The sequence below is a fragment of the Podarcis raffonei genome, chromosome 4 (assembly GCF_027172205.1).
Source record: "Podarcis raffonei isolate rPodRaf1 chromosome 4, rPodRaf1.pri, whole genome shotgun sequence".
Taxonomy (NCBI): domain Eukaryota; kingdom Metazoa; phylum Chordata; class Lepidosauria; order Squamata; family Lacertidae; genus Podarcis; species Podarcis raffonei.
In genome coordinates, this window is record NC_070605.1 from 25,193,250 (window position 1) to 25,214,759 (window position 21,510).

Here is a 21,510-nt window from a genome sequence, read left to right on the forward strand (position 1 = left end):
GGGAATCCTTGCACTGGCTTCTCTTAGTGTGCGGAATTCCTTTAATATGACTCATACACTCAGACATGCATGCAGACACACACCACCAGAATTTGCAGCCCTCAGCTAAAGTGTCCCACAAATGGCAAAGCCTCCTGCGATCTGACATCTCATAAGTTAATCTCCTCTATAGCTTCAGTCGGAGGAGCTACCAGCAGCAAAGTGCTGCATGCTGCCTCATGCTCTACAATAGGTGAGATAGTAGTAGTAGGATTGCACTTGTTTACACTACTAGCCATGCCAGCAGCCTCAGAACCAGGGAGAAGGGGAAATGTTCAGTTGTGTATTCACTGCTTCTGCCTGCAACAGTGAAGGTGCACTTGGGTTGGGTGGAGGAGAAATGAAATTGTCAATGCTGCAGCTTGCAGTTACAGCACCTCTTGCATGTACCTCGTCCCTGGGGGCAGCTGCCAGTATGATGTACATACCTCATGATGACCAAACATAATACTGGTAATAATAGGGATAGGACTATGGTGATGACGACAGTAACATGATGAAAATGATTGTTAAATATATATGGTGTGATGCTTTGCTGCCTATAACAGTGAATGTTTGTGGGCACACAATAGCACTCAGGCAGGCACTAAGAAAGAATGAATTTAATAATACTAGTAATAATAAGAGTACTAAATAAGGCAGACTATGCTTGGCTTCCAATACAAAATTACTTAGGTTTGATGAAGGGGTGTGTTGGATAACAGCTACAGCACATACAGAAAGAGGCACTAAGAAATAACTAGTTTAATAATAATAACCACTTTATACTTACTTGTATAAAATATCACCAGGACTACACACATATAGTGAACTAAAAGCAAACTATTTTGCTTAGGAAAAGAGAGGATCCATGGACTTGCCTAGTAATAAGAATAAGCAAGCAATCAGCAACACTTACATTCAAATTCAGTCACAATGGAACTCCCTCCTTCTCCTCACACTGGTGTTCCCATTATATGAAAAAAATAATTGCACTTTTGTCAGACACAAAGCAGCATATATATTTTTTAAAGACGGAGTCCATAAGGTCCTTAGGATGGGATCCGTACTTTAACCCAGGGCATCTCATGCAGATCCCACATGGAGAACCCCCAAATCCCTCTGAGGCAACCTGCCCCAGTTCAAGATTCATTTGAATCTTGCTCCTGAAATCTTTATAATCTTTGCAAGACTAGACATGACTAGGTGTTGGATTGTCAAGTTGCTAAATCACAATTCATACCTCTTTCAAGATAAGATCCCTTTGAACAATTCTTTCTAACATCACTGCAATAGATCTGCTAGTGCGGGCAGCTCCTAAATGTTGACTATTTCCTGATTTAGGCAATTAACTTGAAATATGAAAGCATGATACAAAGTGTATCTTATTTATATGTTCATTCAGAGCTATCTGTTTATCTTATATGTTCTATTTCATAGAAGAAACCTTTGGTAATTATGTGCAAAAAATTACCAAAGGTTTCTTCTATGAAATAGAACATATAAGATAAACAGATAGCACTGAATGAACATATAAATAGCCCTGTTTAAAATTGTCACAGCCATAGGAGCCACAGCGATAGGAGCCAACTGCTAGGGCCAACAATACATTATTTGAGGGGGCAGTGCCATTGAAATTGTATGCATGCACCGCATCATGTGATTTATTATGGGAGGCTGGGCTTATCTGCCGCTCCTATATTTTATTCAAGTTCACAGCCATATTGTTGCATCTCAGAGGAGTGGCAGGGCAGGCAAGCCCAATAATATTAGTGAAGTCTAGTGATAAAGTCCAGTCCAGTCAGCGACTGCTTGCTGGTCAAGATAATTCCCTTTGGGCACTGTTGGCTAGAGAGCTGTTGCCTCAACAGTATACTGAGGTCTTGTGAAGATTGGTTGGCTAGATACTTCCTATTACCCTTCCCCACCCCTTTGTTGAGGAGCTGCCTATTCCTTTAAAATGCAGTAACCCTGCTCTCTAACCAGGGTTAGATCAAGGATATATTGGTGCATCAACAGCCTATAAAGCACTGCCAACTCCATCTTAACATGGAGCTGCAATCTTGTTTGCACTCATCAACTTATTTTACTATTAAAATTATTCAGCCCAGACACTGAGATCCAGCACCAAGAGCATTCTGGTGGTTCCCACACTGAGAAGTGAAGCTACAGGGAACTAGGCGGAGGGCCTTCTTGGTAGTGGCACCCTCCCTGTGGAATACCCTCCCTTCAAATGTCAAGGAGATGAGTAATTACATAACATTTAGGAAACACCTGAAGAAAGCTTTTTAAGGTTTAATGCTTTATTATGTTTTTATATATGCTGGAAGCTGCCCAGAGTGGCTGGGGCAACCCAGTCAGATGGGTGTGGTACAAATCAACAACAACAAAAATATGGGAATTTGAACTGGTTTGGGACAAACAGGGAGGGCTGTTTACCTTCATATCCCAATAACTTGGAGCATTTGGCTGGCCATTACATCAAGAAGTTTTGCTCCAGCATGGCTATCATGCTATGATATGTTATGTAACTACAATTTCATGTTTAACATGCTTTCAATATGAAATTCTCCAAATGCATTTAAATAATGTTTTTTAATTGAATGAAGGCCTTTCAAGGTCTTTGCTTGGAGAGTAGTCGTATTTTATTGCAACTGAAGGGTTTCCTTTTCTTGGCAATTTGTGTCTCCCTGGTTAAATATTACTAGATAAGTAAATGTTTCCATTTTCAGATTTGCTTCATAGTATACTTTTGTACTCAAGATCCGTGTACTTTAGGGATCACAGAACCTTGGGACTACAAAAAAAAAAAACCCAGCACACAAATAAAGTGTAACCTTAGTTGGACAGACTGATGTTAACCAACTTTTCTATTCTAAATACAAGAAAGAGACTAGGCAAACAATCAGAGGACTTGATAGCTGCAGTCCTCAGTCTTTTCAGATCCAGGAGCCATCTTTAACCTAAACATTCCTTAATTTTTTACCATTTATTTGTACAATGGTAGTACTGCTGTTGCAATTCATCAGTTCAAAATGAATGGTTTAGAGTATGATAATGTTCAGACAGAATTTAACCAAACTCTAAACTCCACTGATCTTTCCAAATACTAAACTTTGTAGTATGTTCAACTCTTAGCTTTCAGAATGAGACAATTTGACTTGTATTTCAGTTATAATGTACTCACATGGATAATTTATTACATTTCTGGAACTTTGTATCAGAAATCCAGACTATTATAAGGGGCCCTTGGGAATTATACTTTATGTCTGCAAAGTGTTATTATAAGCCACAATAAGATTAGGCTTGGAATAGTGAAAACACATGAGAATATAACATCCTCATATTGATATTGTTGCATGCCACCCCGATCTCTGAGTGGTGTGAGATCTCAGGGGTCCCAGGCTCTTGCCCAAGGTTTTGTTGTCTTTGGAATGAGGCACAGCAGAGAGTGTGGTGTCTTTATGATATATGGTTTATTTACACATATACACAACCTGAAGCTATGATGGAGGGGTTCACAGGGTCTTGCTTCCCTCAAAGCCACAGCCTCGGATTCAAACAGAAATCAAACATCGCTCTGACTCTCTGGCTTCCCAGGCTGCTGCTTCCAGCTTCTATCTCACATCACTCAACTCTCCACTCTAGTGTTTCTCTTTCTAACTACCAGCCAGTTGAGGGAGGGGGCCCACACATTTGTCCTCTAGTGCTGAGCCACTCCCTTTGTTCCCTTAAGGGCCCGTTTCCTAGGCTACCATCCCACCAGGAATTGAAATCCTTGCTTACATTTTAAGACTTGCTGGATCCATATCATAAAGAACAAATACATGTTCCTGTTTCAAGATAGATATCTGTCTTAGGATGTACTTCCAACAATATTTTCAAACAAAAGGGCTTCCAGTTGGGGCAGTATGCCCTATTTCCCTTCCTTGCTGGCCTTCTAGGTGCCTTTTATTTTCATTAGGTATAAAATTAGATTTTAAATACCAGGGTGGAGGAAAAAGAGATCTGTCTCTTGTAATGTGTGCAACCTTTGCCCTTCTGTCCTCCTTGCACCCTGCCTGCTTCATCCTTGTGTTATGTCTTGTCAAATCCAGTTTGTGTAGCTTTCAGATGGGATTACATTCAGTAATTACTCTTCCTTAAAGAAATACTTTGAGAATTGCAAGGATTTTCTTTACAACAAGATATTATTGTCAGTCAATGAAATAAAGATATAAAAGATACACAACAACAGAAGAATAAATAAGGAAAATTTCAAACCAAAAGGATGATTAAGAAAAAGTTTCAAAAACCATTATAGTTTTCCACCTAGTCATATAAAATTGAAGATTATATCACTGCTAGAAACTATGTTTCTACACGACAGGTCTTAAACCTATACTCACACACATCATTTTAAGTATAAATAAAATATCTTCCAGTCAATATGACTGTTAATATTCTTGCAGCTGTTGCTGTAAGTTCTGTATACTTCATATGGCGTATCACTTACTGTAGACAAACATAAGCCACAGCAGCAAATATCTGGGATAACTATTTAGTATTAATAGTTCATTCATCTTGGGAAACATGAAAATTATACTGAATGAAAACACTCTATAATAAAATTATGGTGGACACAATCCAGTCAAAAAAGTTTTAAAAATTATTTAGTGGTACACAAATGTTTACTGACTTTGCTTGGATCATGTTCGTTATGTGTGACATATATACATATATCTTTCTATACAGCAAAGATTATAAAGTCTATAGAATCCTTATGATTCAATAACCTACATGGATGTCACTTCAGTATTGGAAATTAACATACAAGCTGCAACTATTTTGTTGCATGTACAGGTAGTAGAAAGCAGCAGCCGGCTGTAGCTTCCCTATGTTTGCAGACTCAGCAAGTAAGCATTTATACTCATCACATCTGAAAGAGTTCCTAGAGTCTGGACTCAGAAGTGAAGAAAGATATAGCATTCTTTCCATGAAAGACATCCAAGCACAAGACATGCTAAATGACAAGAAAGCTTACAATTGCACTCTCTTCAGTTCTTTCTTACATGAATGACTGGCCTATGAAAATAAGTTCTATCATCCATCTAATAGTCATAAGGGAAGGGGAGATGGGTGCATTACTGAGTAGAGCAGAAGTCTAGCAACCTGGGTGGGGATATTTCTGAGATGTCAACACCTTGCATAATCCTCATGGCTTTAATTCTGTGTAATGGAGTTGGGATAGATTCTGAACCTTTCACATGCTTCCTTAGAAGTTTAGTGTGAAGCTCAGAATCTGCTTTCAGTAAAGCTGTGGCTTAAGAATTGTAATGTTAATGTAAACTCTTTTGGAGCAGTTGTTAAGGAGCCAGTAGAAGTGCTGTTTAGGCTTTTCATGACTAATCTCCTAAATGCTGCTGAAGATTATGTATCCTCCTTAGTAAATAATATATATATACACACGACACAAAACTTTTAAGTAACAACTGTCAGATTAGTTGGCTTTAGTATGCTATCAAGCCCTTGAGGGGAAAAGGTTGCAAAAGCTCTACAAAGCTATAAACTACACAGTATACTGAGGGTTCCTTTTCCTGTCTCTTTAAAGAGCTTCAGATCCCTAATAGAGCCCCAATGTGCAGGTATTTTCTCTCAATCTTCTTACCACAGCAAGGGAGGAAGTTATGAATACGAAACAGCTGCTTAGTTTTCAAAGAAGAGTTCAATCTCTATATCTGTTAATTATGCACCTCTGTTTTATGTAGTGTGCCATCTGCTGACTGCAAAGATAATAGTTTAGTTTCCTACTGCCTCTACTACTGCTCTCATTAATTATAAGCATATTCTGAGTACTGTTCACCTGCCAAATTGACCCACAATCTTACCTTGCTGTTTCTACTTTAAACTATGAATTATATTTATATAATTCAAACAAGGATTAACTACATCTTTTTATCTGTCTTTTTTTAAAAGCTGGTTTGGAATAAGCCAGTAATCAGCTTCAGCTTTGGGGCTTATACATAATGGCCACTGAATGTTCAAAATTCAGTCGAGATAGTCACATTCCCTGAAACAGGTTGATTTTATTATGCATATTGACAAGAAAATGTATTTGAAAAATATCTCAATTTTTCTATTTGGAGAACATGCATAAGAAAAAACGATATTTGTTTTTCACTAATATATGTATTTGTATGCGCACGTTCCCATTTTGTATACTTTTTTGTTGAAATGCACTGCAAAATTTTTAGTGAAGGTTTTGAAGATAGTTCCATTTCAGTTCGCACACTGTATTGTTATAGGAAGTGCTATTTAGGTATGTTCACATTAAAATGTGAACTGAACCAAATTTCTCCTCCATTCCTACTGGAGTGACTTTAATTTCTTAGAATCATAGCATTGTAGAGTGGGAAGGGGTCCCAAGGGTCATCTAGTCCAACCCTTTGAAATGAAGAAATCTCAACTAAAGCATCCATAACAGATGGCTATCCAACCTATGTTTAAAACCCTCTAAGGAAGGAGAGTCCACCACCTCCTGAGTGAGCTCCACTGTCAAACAGCTCTTCCTGATGTTTAGCCGGAATCTCCTTTCTTGTAACTGCTTTGTCCTAGTCATGTAATGATTCCTCGCCCGCACTGATGGACCTGTTCAAATAAAACATCCCTCCCCCAGATTCTATCCAAATTAAGGGAGGATTGAGAGTGGATCTTGGGTTTGCAGGTTTTTCTTTCCTGCTCCTCCCTTTCCCACACTTCATCCACCCAGGAAGAAGTTGCCAGGGAAATGGGTGGATCTTGCATTTCTTTGAATGAAAGAGCTCCCTGATCCTGCAAGTGGGAACTTTCATTCACAGCACACCCTGTCCAGTTAGTATTCCAACTCTATTCCAACTCATTAGAATTCTATGATTTTTGTGACTGAAACTCTGGCGGACTCTGAGAGTCTTACTCTGTATGAGGCAGTTTTTTATGTTCCAAAAACTATGGTGCCAGAGAAGGCTTTAAATTGAGAGCAGAACCAACATGTGGACAGAATGTAGTTCTTGAGCAAGGAAATGCAGAAGTGAGAGCTACTGTTCACCTCCAGGTGTTGCATTGTTTTGTACTTTCCCTGTCATTGTTTATACACACAAACACACACTGCTTGATTGTAATAAAACCTCTTAAATGGTTTACTAAAAATATTAAAATTATCAGCAGTAAAAACAGTTACAGTGGTATACCTCGGGTTACATTCGCTTCAGGTTACATACGCTTCAGGTTACAGACTCCGCTAACCCAGAAATAGTGCTTCAGGTTAAGAACTTTGCTTCAGGATAAGAACAGAAATTGTGCTCCGGCAGCGCAACAGCAGCTGGAGGCCCCATTAGCTAAAGTGGTGCTTCAGGTTAAGAACAGTTTCAGGTTAAGTACGGACCTCCGGAACGGATTAAGTACTTAACCCGAGGTACCACTGTAGTTGTGCTCTTTAGCTTACACAAATCAAGTAAGGTAATAAATAAATAAAACAGACCAAGAAAGGACCAGTTATGTATGCATAGCCCCAGAAACTCAAACATCAAATCATTCCTGGAAATAAAGGGACAGTTAAGTCCAGTTGCAAACGACTCTGGGGTTGCGGCGCTCATCTCGCTTTACAGGCCGAGGGAGCTGGTGTTTGTCCGCTCCACAGAGTTTTTCTGGGTCATGTGGCCAGTAAGCCGCTTCTGGCGCAACGGAACACCGAATACTGACCATCATTTCAATGTACCATATTTATTCTTATCAAGCTAAAGCAAACCTTAAAAATATTATAGTTCTTCTGAATAATTATTTCACAAATAAAGTACTGTAGTGGAATCTGAAATCCAGTTTTATTAATGAAATCAAATACTGTAAGTTATTTCACACAGTTATTTTGCGGGGATTTTTTTCCTAGTCTGCGTCTGCATTGGATTTAAAGTAGTTTCAATTGCTTTTATAAAAATGAAATCTATTTACATGCATTTTACTGTTGCTATTTTATTGTTAAGTTGCTTTAAGATTGTTCATAGGAAGTGATTCACAAAATAGAAATAAATAAAAATTATATCCTATTTAGCCATGCTTGCCAATTCTAGAATATGAATTTTAACTTACTGGCTTTTGGACTTAAATATTACATTGGGGGGGATATTACATTTGGAAAATACTCAGAACTGGTAAAAATTAATAGGATTTATAATCCTGTCTTTATATTAACATACTGTATATAATAATACTTAGCCTGATATAAATTACAGTGGTACCTTGGTTTGCAACTGCTTTGGATTACAACCGTTTTGGATTACAACTACATCAAATCCAGAAGTATGTGTCCCTTTTTTTGGATTACAACCCATTTTTGCGGGGAGGCCCCATTGGCGAAAGCACGCCTTGGGTTACAACCTGTTTTGGTTTACAATCAGACCTCTGGAACGGATTGTGGTTGTAAACCAAGGTTCCACTGTATATGCTTCTTTATCTGGTTTTTAATGTCCTTGCAATTATGTTCCTGTAATAAATGTGTATTTTGGTTAAATTATGGAAGTTCTGACTTGTTGTGTAGTCATTGTCATTGGGCTTAAAATATTAGAGCAGAACTTTCAGGGAGTAGGCTGGGAGAAGCTGGACATCACTATGTCAAAGGAGGAAGAGAGGTGTTTTGTTTCTTGCCAAATCTCCGAAGACTCCTGGTGATGTATTTAGTAGCTGCTATTTTATAATAAAAGGACGTGGGTGGCGCTGTGGGTAAAACCTCAGCGCCTAGGACTTGCCGATCGCATGGTCGGCGGTTCGAATCCCCGCGGCGGGGTGAGCTCCCGTCGTTCGGTCCCAGCTCCTGCCCACCTAGCAGTTCAAAAGCACCCTTAAGTGCAAGTAGATAAATAGGTACCGCTTTATAGCAGGAAGGTAAACGGCGTTTCCGTGTGCTGCTCTGGTCCCGGTTCACCGGAGCAGCTTCGTCACACTGGCCACGTGACCCGGAAGTGTCTGCGGACAGCGCTGGCTCCCGGCCTCTAGAGTGAGATGAGCGCACAACCCTAGAGTCGGACACGACTGGCCCGTACGGGCAGGGGTACCTTTACCTTTACTTATTTTATAATAAGTAGGGACTGGTGGCAGAATTTCTCTTTTAGATTTGAAGTACCAGTACAGTGGTACCTCTAGTTACGAACTTAATTCACTCCGGAGGTCCGTTCTTAACCTGAAACTATTCTTAACTAGAGGCGTGCTTTTGCTAATGGGGCCTCTTGCTGCCACTGCGCCGCCAGCACACAACTTCTGTTCTCATCCTGGGGCAAAGTTCTCAACTCGAGGTAACTCTTCCAGGTTAGTGGAGTTTGTAACCTGAAGCGTTTGTAACCTGAGGCGTTTGTAACTTGAGGTACCACTGTATAAAAAGGAAGAAGTGTAGATTTGGTCCATAAGAAGTCATGACTCAGGGGTTTTTTAAAGCAGGAACTTGCCAGAACTCAGTTCCAGCACCTCTCATTGCCATTATAAGAGAACAAGGGAGGTGTTTATGGTAAGTTCTGGCACCTCTCTTTCTAGAAAAATAGCACTGGATAGGAGTTACTATATTAGCACAATTTTGATTTTGTGTCATATATCCACTAAGACACACAGAACTTGCTTGTCAGCTAAATTAAAGGTGTTGTTCAGTGAACAGAATTCTATTATTTGCTCTGGAAGCTGTAGATTAGCTGTAAAAGTTGAGAACATACAGGAGCTGGAATAGCTCAGTTGGTAAGCGCATGAGACTCTTAATCTCAGGGTTGTGGGTTTGAGCCCACACTGGGCAAAATATTTCTGCATTTGTAGGAATCTACAATTCTATGATTCTGTTCTAAGAGACAGGAAGCACAAGTTTCATTCTCTTACTTTTTGATCCATGTTTTTCTTTTCCAATGTCTAAATCTGTAGTCAGATTATCAAGATCTCAATCTAGAGAGAGAGGGAGAGAGAAATTCTCCATCTCAGATGTTTTGATTTTCACATCAGGTGTTTCAAAGAATGAGGAATATTGAAACATGAGTCACTTGTATTTCCTGTCACCACCTCTGCATGTCATGCATCTGAAGCTATTCAAGGTCACACACAAAAAAACTCTTCTTAGTTATGGACTCAGCAGTAAGTCTTGGATAAATTGTTATTTCTCAATTTCAGATCTGCATCTGTAAAATGGGAATAATATTGGCCTCTTTCTCAGGAGTAATCAAGAGAAAGATAATAAAACTGTTTCCACACATCAAAAGATCTCTGTTATTAATAAGAAATTTGTTATAATAAAGTCAGTGAGACATAACCATTTAAATCCATGTAGTTCACTTTAATTAGTTATTTGTGTTGGTACACCAGACCATAAAGACCAGGTGCAAGCCTTACCATGTTTACTCAGAAACAAGTCCTATTTAATTCAATGGGGCTTACTCCCAGGTTTAGGATTGTCAGCATAAACAATACTGTAACAAATAATAACTTGCCATTTCAAATCTTAAGCTTTCTGCTTTATAAACAGTATATAGCTCTACTTCTATTATCTAAGAAAAGAAATAATATTTTAAAATTGCTTGTTGCCTAAAACTGGTTATACTGGAAATCAGTGTTAGAAACTGAGATATCAAAGCCAGGAGCTAAATGGCACCTTAAACCTAGGTTATGGGCGCAATAAAAGAATGTCTAGGTGAACTTTTTTATAAGAAGAATACAACGCTGAAAATAAATGATCTGCAGCTAAAATACTATGTTCATTTTTCACATGGTCTAGTCCTTCCTCTGCCCACCCTCCTAATATTCTTAAGAGGGTCTCTTCTCCAGTCTTCAGAGAGTAGCTGGAAGTGGGGAAGCAGAAAAAGGTCCCCCTTTCCTTCCACTCTGCAGTTTTAATCTGAAGTCTTAGGCGCAGTCCTGCACCCAGAGCTCAGAAACTTCTCGCACTAATGAAATTCCGCAGCAAAATGCGCCTATTTTGAAACTATTCAACCCACACATGTGGGCACCTGGAGGCATAAATTACAATTAATGTGTCCTCTCCTACCCATTAAAACCCATCCCATAGTTTGGGTGTCACTAATGCATGGATAACTGGTGAGATCCACTGTCTCAAGGTAGGGTTGCAGCTGGTGCATCAGCCTATGCTGACGCAAGGCAATCCTGGCCACAGCCACAGCTGAGCCTCCCAGTTAGCAGTGTGTCCAGGAGCACTCCCAAGCAGTTATTGTAGTGGAATCCATCCAAGACTAGCTGTAATACTTTGCACTTTAAATTGCCACAAGATCCTCATGATAGTTTTGCTGCAACAGACTAACATGGCTAATGGAATGTTTCCCTTGTTACTATTCTGCTGTTTGTTTTCATTACTTAATTTTGTTACTTGATTTTCGATCAAGACTCTTGATCTATAGACGATGTTGTAAAATGCCAGTGCTATGTACTGTTTTCATGATGCCAAATAGTGGTACCTCTGGTTACGAACTTAATTCGTTCCGAATAATACTATTTCTGGGTTAGCCGGAGTCTGTAACCCGAAGTGTTTGTAACCCGAGGTGTTTGTAACCTGAGGTACCAATGTACATAGGACCCATGAGGAAAGTATGGGAATATTATAGTTCTCTTTGAGATTTTCCTGACAATAATTACCATAATCCTAGCATAAAGATAAGGAGAGTTTGTTGAGCAAAGGTTAGGTGCATTATAGGGCTACTCTGTAAGGAAAGCAGAAGGCAAATAATGTGTGCACTGCTTCAAGAGGCAAGTGTAACAGTGAGTCAACGGTGGAATCCACACACATATGAAAAAATGCTGTGAAAATGCTTTTTTAAAAAATCATTTTGAAATATACATTGAATTTTGCATAGCTCTCCATCTAGTTTCACACTTGTATATTGCACTTTACAACATATTTAAAACGTTTTATTTGCAGCTGTGTAGCTGAGTCCACTATCTGTTCTCAGTGTTTCATGTTGCTGGCTCAGCATACTGGGTGGCTGTCAATTGGAGGAATGTATATTCCTCTCTCTGCCTATCCTCAAAAGAGGCAGCATTGCAACCCAAGTGTGCCCTCGTTCACCCCACTGAACTTCCTTAGAAACTAGTCTTGTAACTTGGTCCTTACAAAGAGGGCATGCTGAGCAAGATTTGAGACACACAAAAAAGTCCCGGGTTGCAATCGTACACTGACACAGGAGTAAGACCTACTGAACTCATTGGGACTTAACATCTGACTAGACAGGTAGAGGACTGAACTGTTGGTTTTATTACCGCCTTTTCTATAGCTGCTGCTTCCAGATTATTATTCACCTTGCTTGACAACAAGGTAGTAGGAGAGTAGACAGCCCACCAACCTAAAAATTATTCTCACCAGTAACTACAGTGAAACCAAAGAAAGCAGCACAGGGACCAAACCTTGCAACATATCCAGATACCTACACAAGCAATACTGTTACAGGACCTAATGATATTGTGACTGGCATCATGGGCTTATTCACCTGCTCATTCCAATATGATATGGGATATCATGTACTAGAGATGCCTCTCTACACAGAAGAACAAACGGCTACAAATCTTGACACCAGAAACAGCAGTAGCCAGAAACCATGCAGGGATATAACTGTCAAAGGAATTTCCAAGAGAGACTCCAGAGTGCAACCACTGAATTAGTACAGAGGAATCTTTGTTCAGGAGCAGGCTTCACTTCCTCTTCTGTCTTCCTGAGAGACCAGAGAAGCCCTGTTTATCACGGGGTGGGGAGGGATTACAGATTTCTAATCCCATGTACCAATACCAGGATATTTGTGCTACGATGAGGCATGGCTAGCCTAGTGGAGTGGGTGTCTCTTGGCTGCCATTCTGACAATGGCATTGCTGCTGCTTACCTGGGTGATGCGGAAATGGGGCTGGGTGTTGGCAAGGGCAGGGCTCCGTGGGTGCAAAAGTTGAGCCAACTGCTGCTACCCTACCTAATCCCTGCACCATCCAGGTGAGTAAAAAGGTAGAAGGTAAAGGACCCCTGGATGGTTAAGTCCAGTCAAAGGTGACTATGGGGTTGTGGCACTCATCTTGCTTTCAGGCCAAGGGAGCCAGCGTTTGTTCACAGACAGCTTTCCGGGTCATGTAGCCAGCATGACTAAACCGCTTCTGGCGCAACGGAATACTGTGACGGAAACCAGAGCGCACCGAAACACCGTGTACCTTACTGCCACAGCGGTACCTATTTATCCACTTTTGTAGATGGCATGCTTTTGAAACTGCTAGGTTGGCAGCAGCTAGGACAGAGCAACAGGAGCTCACACCGTCGTGGGGATTCGAACCGCCAACCTTCCGATCAGCAAACCCAAGAGGCTCAGTGGTTTAGACCACAGCGCCACCTGCGCCCCTTTCATATCCAGGTGAGTGGCAGTGACAGCACTGTCAGAAGTGCAGCTCCACAGCAGCACCGATCTCAACAGCCACTCCTGGTTATCACCAACACTGCCTTAGGAAGTCTAGACATTTTGCTGCTATGTAATTATGTACCGTAATTATCACTGCCTGTTCTTTTTGCCTTTCTCTACTCTTTGACCTCTCCGTTCCACTATTATAGACTTCATGCATTTGATTAAGCAGACTATTATTAAAACCATTGTTAGCCTTTAAGGTGCTTCACTGTTTTTCTTGCATTTAGGCTGATTGATATTTTGGGATTTCTTTGATGGATATATTATTTTAAATTTTGTATTAGGGATAAGTGGAAAAGCTAGGCATATCCGTTATCATTTTAAAAGGAAAAAATCCAAAGGAAAAAGACTGTGGTGATAGTTTAACTAATTATACAATTGTGTTGACACAGTCCCATGAACTGCATTCCAAGCATTATACCTGAATCTTTTCCAGAGTGTATAGTTGCATAATGGTACTTTTCCACACTTCCATATGTTTGAAAACCCATACATGGGAATTGTAAAGGGGGGAAAAACACTAGCTGGTATAATATGTGCAAAGGTGCATCGTTTTGTAGAATATCAGCCTCTCTGAACAATAGGCCAATTTATTTAGAAGCAGAAGTCAGGCCTCCAAAATCTGTACATCATTAACTGGTGAGGGTATGATAAGGTAGAACCACTGGGTTAGATCCATACCATATTATTTGAACTTGGGTTTCACTGAAATCAATGTGAAACATTTGCATTTACATGGGAAAATGCTGAGTAGACATGATTAGGATTGCACTGTTGGCCACAGTCCTACTGATTTCAATGGGAAAGTTTGAAAACAAATGACTTTCCCTGGTGAAAGTCATTTATTTAGATAATTTATATGCAGTACCACCTTTTGCACAAGTCATACGGGTAAACAGATAATATGCTTAAAATAATAGTATCCTTTAAAAATAGTTAACAAATTATTAAAGAACCAAGGATTAAAAACCTAGCTATAAAAACACCTAGCACCTTTAGCTATAAAAACACCTAGCTAGGTGCTATAAAAACACCTAGCACCTTTAGAGAAGACAGACAACTAACAAATAAATCCCTACATGCATTGTCAAATTGTCAAAGCAGTCCACTTAACCATTGTTGGCAATATTCATAAGACAAGATGCTATATCCAAAGGGCATCAGGGAGCAAATAGTTTGTCTATTTGCCCAAACTCAAACCATCTATGGTTTACTGAAACAAGGTAACTTCGAACCTTGGTTTATAAAGTTGCTTGTTTCAATTAACCATAGTTAGGATTAAACAGTTCAGCGTTCATATGTAGCCCTAAACTGTGGTTAATCAAAATGGAAAGAAAAACTTCCAATTTCTGCACAGCCACACTAGAGGAGCAGAAGGGAGTGAAATCACATGAGCCCAAGGCTCATCTAGCCTCATTCCTGGAACAATAAAGTTTATCACCACATTCAATAGCAGCCAGTAAGCCTGCTTTGGAGATACTGACCAGGTTCCGGCACTCCCCACTCCTGCTCCCATCTAGGCTGAATCAAGTTATTTTACATCCAAATATTCGCACTTGCCATTGTGGCATTCCATGAGCAGACCAAGACTATTCTGTTACATTGGGCCTTCTGTTGTTAATTATGTTGTGTTCGTGCTAGTTTGCCATTTTCTTGCAATCAGTTCTCATGATTTAAAATTATTGTTGCTGTGTTCGAGTTGTGTGGTTGTAAACCACTTTGAAATCAGTCAGCAAAAGGTGATGTAGAAACTTTGAAAATGAAATAAATTGGCAACGTATTATGAAATTGGTAAAGTAATATATAAAGCAGTTTATATACAAAAGCATTATTAAATAGTTATTGATAAAGTTTCAAGAACGGCTCGTAGAATACCCTAGGCTTTTTAAAACAATTACTAAAGTCACTTGAAAAATATATTCTTTCAAGAAAATCTCTTTGCAAACTTGTCTTTAAGCTGTCCCAAAGCTGTGGTGGTGGTGGTGGTTTTCTTATGCAAGGATATTAACATAGCTATCCCTCTGGAACGTGTTGCAAATTTGTGATGCAAAAAACCCTAATTATCAAAGGAGATTATAATTATATACCCTTTCATTTCAAATACATAGAAAAGAATGAATTATGACAACCAGGATAGTATGTGTTGCTGTAGTCTTAGATGACTGCTTATATAAACCTCATTCATTTACAATTACATCGTAAATACAAATCCCTGATGAAAGTCAACGTGTGCCTGCAAGCTACTTGGACTAGTAGAACTGGTGTGGTCAAAACACATCACCAGTGATGGTTCCATAGCAGATTTTCCCAACCCCAGTGCCTCAACAGATGTACCGTCAAGTACTTCAGCTGGAAACATTGTGAGGTTCAAACCAAAATCCTGTAGGACTAAATATGTAAATTCTTCACATACATAGAAATCCATACAGATACTGCTAGGTTTCAAAAGTGAAACATTTGTTGTGGCTTCCTTATACCATGCATCACATTCCACATTATGACTTTAAAAATTGGCTCTCTTGCATGAAGCACATCAGCCCAGTTCGACTCAGCAATTTAAGACCCTTGTGGTTCCTTCCAACGCTACAAATCTAAGTCAATAGTATAAAGGTTTAGAAGTCTCCCTTGAAGAAAAGCTATATATACCGATTCATCTTCAGAGCAGTCCTACCTCATAGATGATATTTTCTCATGCACCTCAGCCCCAGCGAGGAGGTCTCAAGGCACAACTTCACGGTCTTCTCAAAGAGATGGTGCAGCAGTAAACCAGGCTTCTCCTCCCAGGGCTCTGCTCAATGAGGGGAGGATGAAGCAGTTATGGAAATCACCTATGAATGCAGCACTTATCACCCACTATCAGATGCTGCACCCACAAGGGATTACATGAAAGCCCACCAGAAGCCAGGCTCCTCTGTTGGATGTCATATAACAGGTTTTCAGCTAATCTGCCTAGCTCCAATACAAAGCACTAACATTCATCTACTTATAGGGATGCTTCGCGTAATTAATGTCCAAATAATAATTGAATTGCTCTTCAACTGCTTTACTCCTCCTCTGATACGATTTACTTCCACTCATGGTAATTTGCAACATGATTTAGCAGAACACTTTAAGTGGGTCTGCCACATTAGCAGAAGACTGTGGCTACATTCTCAGCAGTCTCAATGAATATACATTTACTCCTGAGAATAGCAATTTTTAGCAGCATAAATCAAAGCCACTACAGCTAAAATTAAAATATTCCTCAGAAGTCCAGGACAGCCATGAACTTACTTTTAATGGCCCTGGCAACCACCATTTAACTTCTATGATTTATAAATAATTATGGTAACTTCTTAACATAGGGGTTCTACCACTGAGTTAAAGAGAATCTTGTCCAAGCTTAATCTTAGGGACAGGTAGAATATAAATTTAAATATGTAAATAATAATTCATGTACTGGTTAAAACAAATTGTCCATTCTTGCATACCACTTTTTCTCAAGTGCTCTACGTGGGGCTACCTTTGAAAGTGACCTGGAAACTACAACTAATCCAGAATGTGGCCGCCGAGACCACATAACACCAGTTCTGAAAGAGCTACATTGTCAAAGTGTTGGTGCTGACCTTTAAAGCTCTAAATGGCCTCGGCCCGGTATACCTGAAGAAGTGTCTCCACCCCCATCGTTCAACCCGGACACTGAGGTCCAGCTCCAAGGTCCTTCTGGCGGTTCCCTTACTGCAAAAAGTGAGGTTACAGGGAACCAGGCAGAACGCCCTACCATCAGAGGTCAAGGAGATAAGTAATTATATAACACTGAGGAAGCACCTGAAGGCAGCCCTGTTTAGGGAAGTTTTTAATGTTTGATGCTTTATTGTATTTTTAATAATTTGTTGGAAGCCGCCCAGAGCAGCTGGGGAAACCCAGCGATATGGGCGGGGTGTAAATAAAAAATTATTATTATTATTATTATTAGCATAATTTCAAAATTATTTACACAAAATTAAAATTAACATTAACAGCAAGATTCTCAAACTGCATTAAAACCATAGTGTGATGTTGTGGTGTTGGAATTAGACAGTCACTTTTGCCTTTTTATGATAAGCACAAGATGAAGTACATAAACAATTGAATTCTCTGTAAGGTTCCACAGTGTTAAAGATTGAAATACATTTACCACTAGCTGCAAAAACTTTCCCGTCCAAGTTAGCTACACTGGCGTCAGTAACTATCATTCAATGAATCCCTGTTCAGACCTGTACAGATAACAGCATGTGGTAACTTCAAAAGTAAACTTCACCGTGGGATGATGCATTATCTGAATCTACCCTAGCTTATCTCAAGCTCAAATTTAATACTGGCATAAAAATAACCCACAAACATAACAGAGATTTCATTACATATGTTTATTGACAACCAAAGTGAAGATATTTACCAGTGTTAAGAGAGCTTCAATATTTCAGAACAGAAGCAAGTTAGAACAAAATGACTTTTAAAAAGCCACACTCATATTTAATAAAATGAAATTAATGTTATGGCAATTATTTAGAAGTTGTATTATAATTTCACCATGATGTGGTTTAAATAAAGAAAAGAAGTTCTCTTTCTGTTAAATTTGCTAATGAGGTTTTGAACATCATGTAGCTATTAGCATAATGGAACCAATCAGTCAGTATAGCTCATCCCCGTCAACAAAATAGCCCTGAACACCATGCAATCATTAACAGACAATTGAAAAGTCATCATCATAAAATGGCAGCACAAAAACAACATCACCAGTAATCAAAAATAAAACGATTATACAGGGCTGTGATAATTAATCCAAGCTGAAACTCAACTAAACAAGATGGTCTTTACAGGTCTACAGTCTAGAAGCAGCTAGGGTAGTCTCCCAAAGGAGGGAAATCCAGATGAGAAAACCCTGTGCCCAGCACCTGCCATCCAAACGGAGGACAAGGAACTCCTGAGCAAAGTCTCCCCTGCTGAAGTTTCTTCTGTATCTATAATCCTTTTAAAACTTCACATTAAGACTAGGGCTAGGCGATATCTGATTTTCAACACTGTAATATATCACCAGCTAAACATTATGATATATTGATATATCACAATGTCTGAAATAAGGATGGAGCAATGCAGAAGCATTTGTTGGCTTAACAATTTTTCCTGCACCATTATTTTTGCATAGTATGTGTGCGCATGCACACACACATCATGATTCACTATATATTGCCCGGTCAAAAATTATAAAGCCAGTATCACAGTACAGTGGTACCTCAGGTTACATACGCTTCAGGTTACAGACTCCGCTAACCCAGAAATAGTGCTTCAGGTTAAGAACTTTGCTTCAGGATAAGAACAGAAATCGTGCTCCGGAGGCACAGCGGCAGCAGGAGGCCCCATTAGCTAAAGTGGTGCTTCAGGTTAAGAACAGTTTCAGGTTAAGAACGAACCTCCGGAACGAATTAAGTACTACTGTATGGACTTCAAACTGGCTTTGGATGATATACTGATCTATCACCCAGCCCTAGTTAAGACATGGAGGAAAACTGAGCAGCTTGCCCCATGTTGTGTACAAGTTATGCTACAGGAGGACCCTATGAGGTATCAACTACACTCCCCACCTGTGAAGGCATCTGCCAAGGTTACTGGTTCATTCCGTGTGGTATATAAAATATTGATATTTGTCCCATGGCCTAAGGCTTTCAATCTCACAAAAAGGCAGTTAGTTGGTTAGCAATGATGAAAACAAGGTCATCAGTTTATCTACAGAAATATTTTAAATCTGATATAAATTGTTGCCAATAAGAATTCTTCTACTTCATAAGACTAAAAAAAGGGAAAAACTGATTTTAAAAATGCTTTTCTCATATATATTTCTGTATATTGAATATGGTACAGTAATCTGTGGCTGAGGCATTGGCTGGTTCCGCCTTCATAGTGGAGAGACATGCTTTGCAACCAAATGACTCCAGATCCAACCCTTGGTATCTCCAGGCAGATAAGTCTCCTGTTTGAATTCCTAGAAAGACAGTGCCACTCAGTGTGGACAATACTAGATGGACCAATGATCTGATTTGATATGACGAAGCTTTCTTGATTGGTTCAACAACCAACACATAGTTGCATAGCTTCTACACAGACTAGTACAAGAAATGTGTCTGCAATGGTATTTGAAACTGGAATCACTGTAGAGAACTGAACTAAACAGAAGGAAATGATTCAGGTAAGATAGTCAACACAGCAGACCAAAGGGTTATTTTTGAATGAGCTTCTCTTATCAATGAGTTGTATAGAACCCTGTTGAGAAAACTGTTTAGCTACCAAGCTATCAACATCATATGGGTCCTGAATTTAGTACTCAAGGCTTCAGACAACACATCTGGAACAAGTAATATAACCTATGACATTGTAAACTGCATTTGTTTACTTGATTTTAGGAAAAGCTTTTTTAATCCCTAAAGACACGTTGCAATTGGAAGAACAGTCAACAGAACCAGGTTAAAAACAACATCATCTTCCAGTCAATGTTATATGTTCCTGTGTAGATTTATTGCCATCACAGACACCATACCAAAGTCTATAATGCAAAGTTCATAATGTTAAAAGCCCTTTAACATTAATGAAACAGACTTGTCTCCAAATTAATTTGCTTATAATCTCAACTGATCATAAATCAGGGTGTGATGGCTAGTGCTCAACAGAGCAGAATGCAGCCCAAAGGAACAACCAGTCATTATTTTTGTCCCAGCTTAATCTTATATTCCCCAAAATGCAAGCTCAAACACATCTTGGGCTAAATTAACCACAAAGTATGACTATAACAAGCATCATTTTAAATGAATAACATCAGTGTTCTGTACTATTAATATTTAAGGCGTGCTGATAAGAAGCCATCCCAGGGTAAAATTACTAAAATTACAAAATAATTAGTAATTTCTGTAATACAGGATGTTACTTAAAATGAAGGAAGTCTTGCACTGAAGGTGCAATTTACAATCAAATATGCAGTCCCACTGAAATCCATGCATCTGCCCCAAGGGTTTAAGATTGTAGCTTTAGATAAAAAAAAATCCAGCCTTAATTAACTTGACTACAGTTATGTGGATTGACCAACTCTGGCATTTGCAACTGAGTCTTCCATGCTTTTAACATCTGCTTGTGGAAGAGACGCATGTGCCCATTCAAATACCAATCCAATGATGACCGCCCCTTTGGTTTAAAGATTATGCATATCGTCAGATTTAATTTCCTTTTTCAGTTTAGCCAGGCGTGCAAGACATTCATCTCGCCAGTGTCTTCTGGCATTTAGGTGTTCAGGGTCAGCTGGGGTCTTTTCACACATTGCCTGGTAAGAAAAGGTTAAAAAAAATACAAGTCACAAATAGGAGAACTGCAGTCATACCTTGGGTTACAGACACTTCAGGTTGCTCGTTTTTGGGTTGTGCACTACGCCGAACCCAGAAGTACCGGAACGGGTTACTTCCAGGTTTCGGCGCATGTGCAGAAGCGCTAAATCATGCATGCGCAGAAGCGCTGAATCGTGACCCGCACATGTGCAGACGCAGCACTGCAGGATGTGAACGCTGCTGGTTGCAGACATGCCTCCTGCACGGATCATGTTCGCAACCCGAGCGTCCACTGTACAAGTAGGACCTGTAACAAAATGTTGCATTGTATCCTTCTACCTAAAAGAAGTGCAAAGCAATTTCAATTTGTTGTGGAAGCAAAGGTCCTTTCCATTCAACCAGTATATAGCACAACAAATGGTGAATCCAGGTATCTCCCATCCATCTAGTTAGGGCTACAGTTTTGGAGATATCACGTTAACGTTAGTACTAGAGAAAGAAGTTTGTACAGGAATCATAATGTGTAGACTAATTTTAAAGTGTTTTTTAAAATAAACATCAGACAGTGTAATCAAAGTAGGATGCAACCATGGTTTATCCTGTTTATTCTCATCTGGTCCTGAATAATGCCATTGCATTTTTTTTTATTTTAATTTTTTATTTATGGTTTTCAGTTACATACATTTCAATAGATTTGCAGTCATTTAAACATTTCAAAACTTGACTTCCTTCCTCCTCTTTCTGCAGTT

At 39.4% G+C, this 21,510-nt stretch overlaps 1 protein-coding gene and 1 long non-coding RNA gene across 2 annotated transcripts in view; one reads left to right on the forward strand and one right to left on the reverse strand.

Annotated features, from left to right (window-relative positions):
- Nucleotides 1–21,510, forward strand: part of LOC128412649 (uncharacterized) — a 56,025-nt gene that overhangs the window by 7,898 nt on the left and 26,617 nt on the right. The gene's annotated exons all lie outside the window — the stretch shown is intronic.
- Nucleotides 19,943–21,510, reverse strand: part of CRYL1 (crystallin lambda 1) — a 34,442-nt gene continuing 32,874 nt past the window's right edge. Inside the window, exon 8 of the mRNA XM_053385839.1 lies at nt 19,943–20,760. Coding sequence (XP_053241814.1) covers nt 20,632–20,760 — 129 coding nt within the window. The 3' untranslated portion in view covers nt 19,943–20,631. The remainder of the gene's footprint in view (nt 20,761–21,510) is intronic.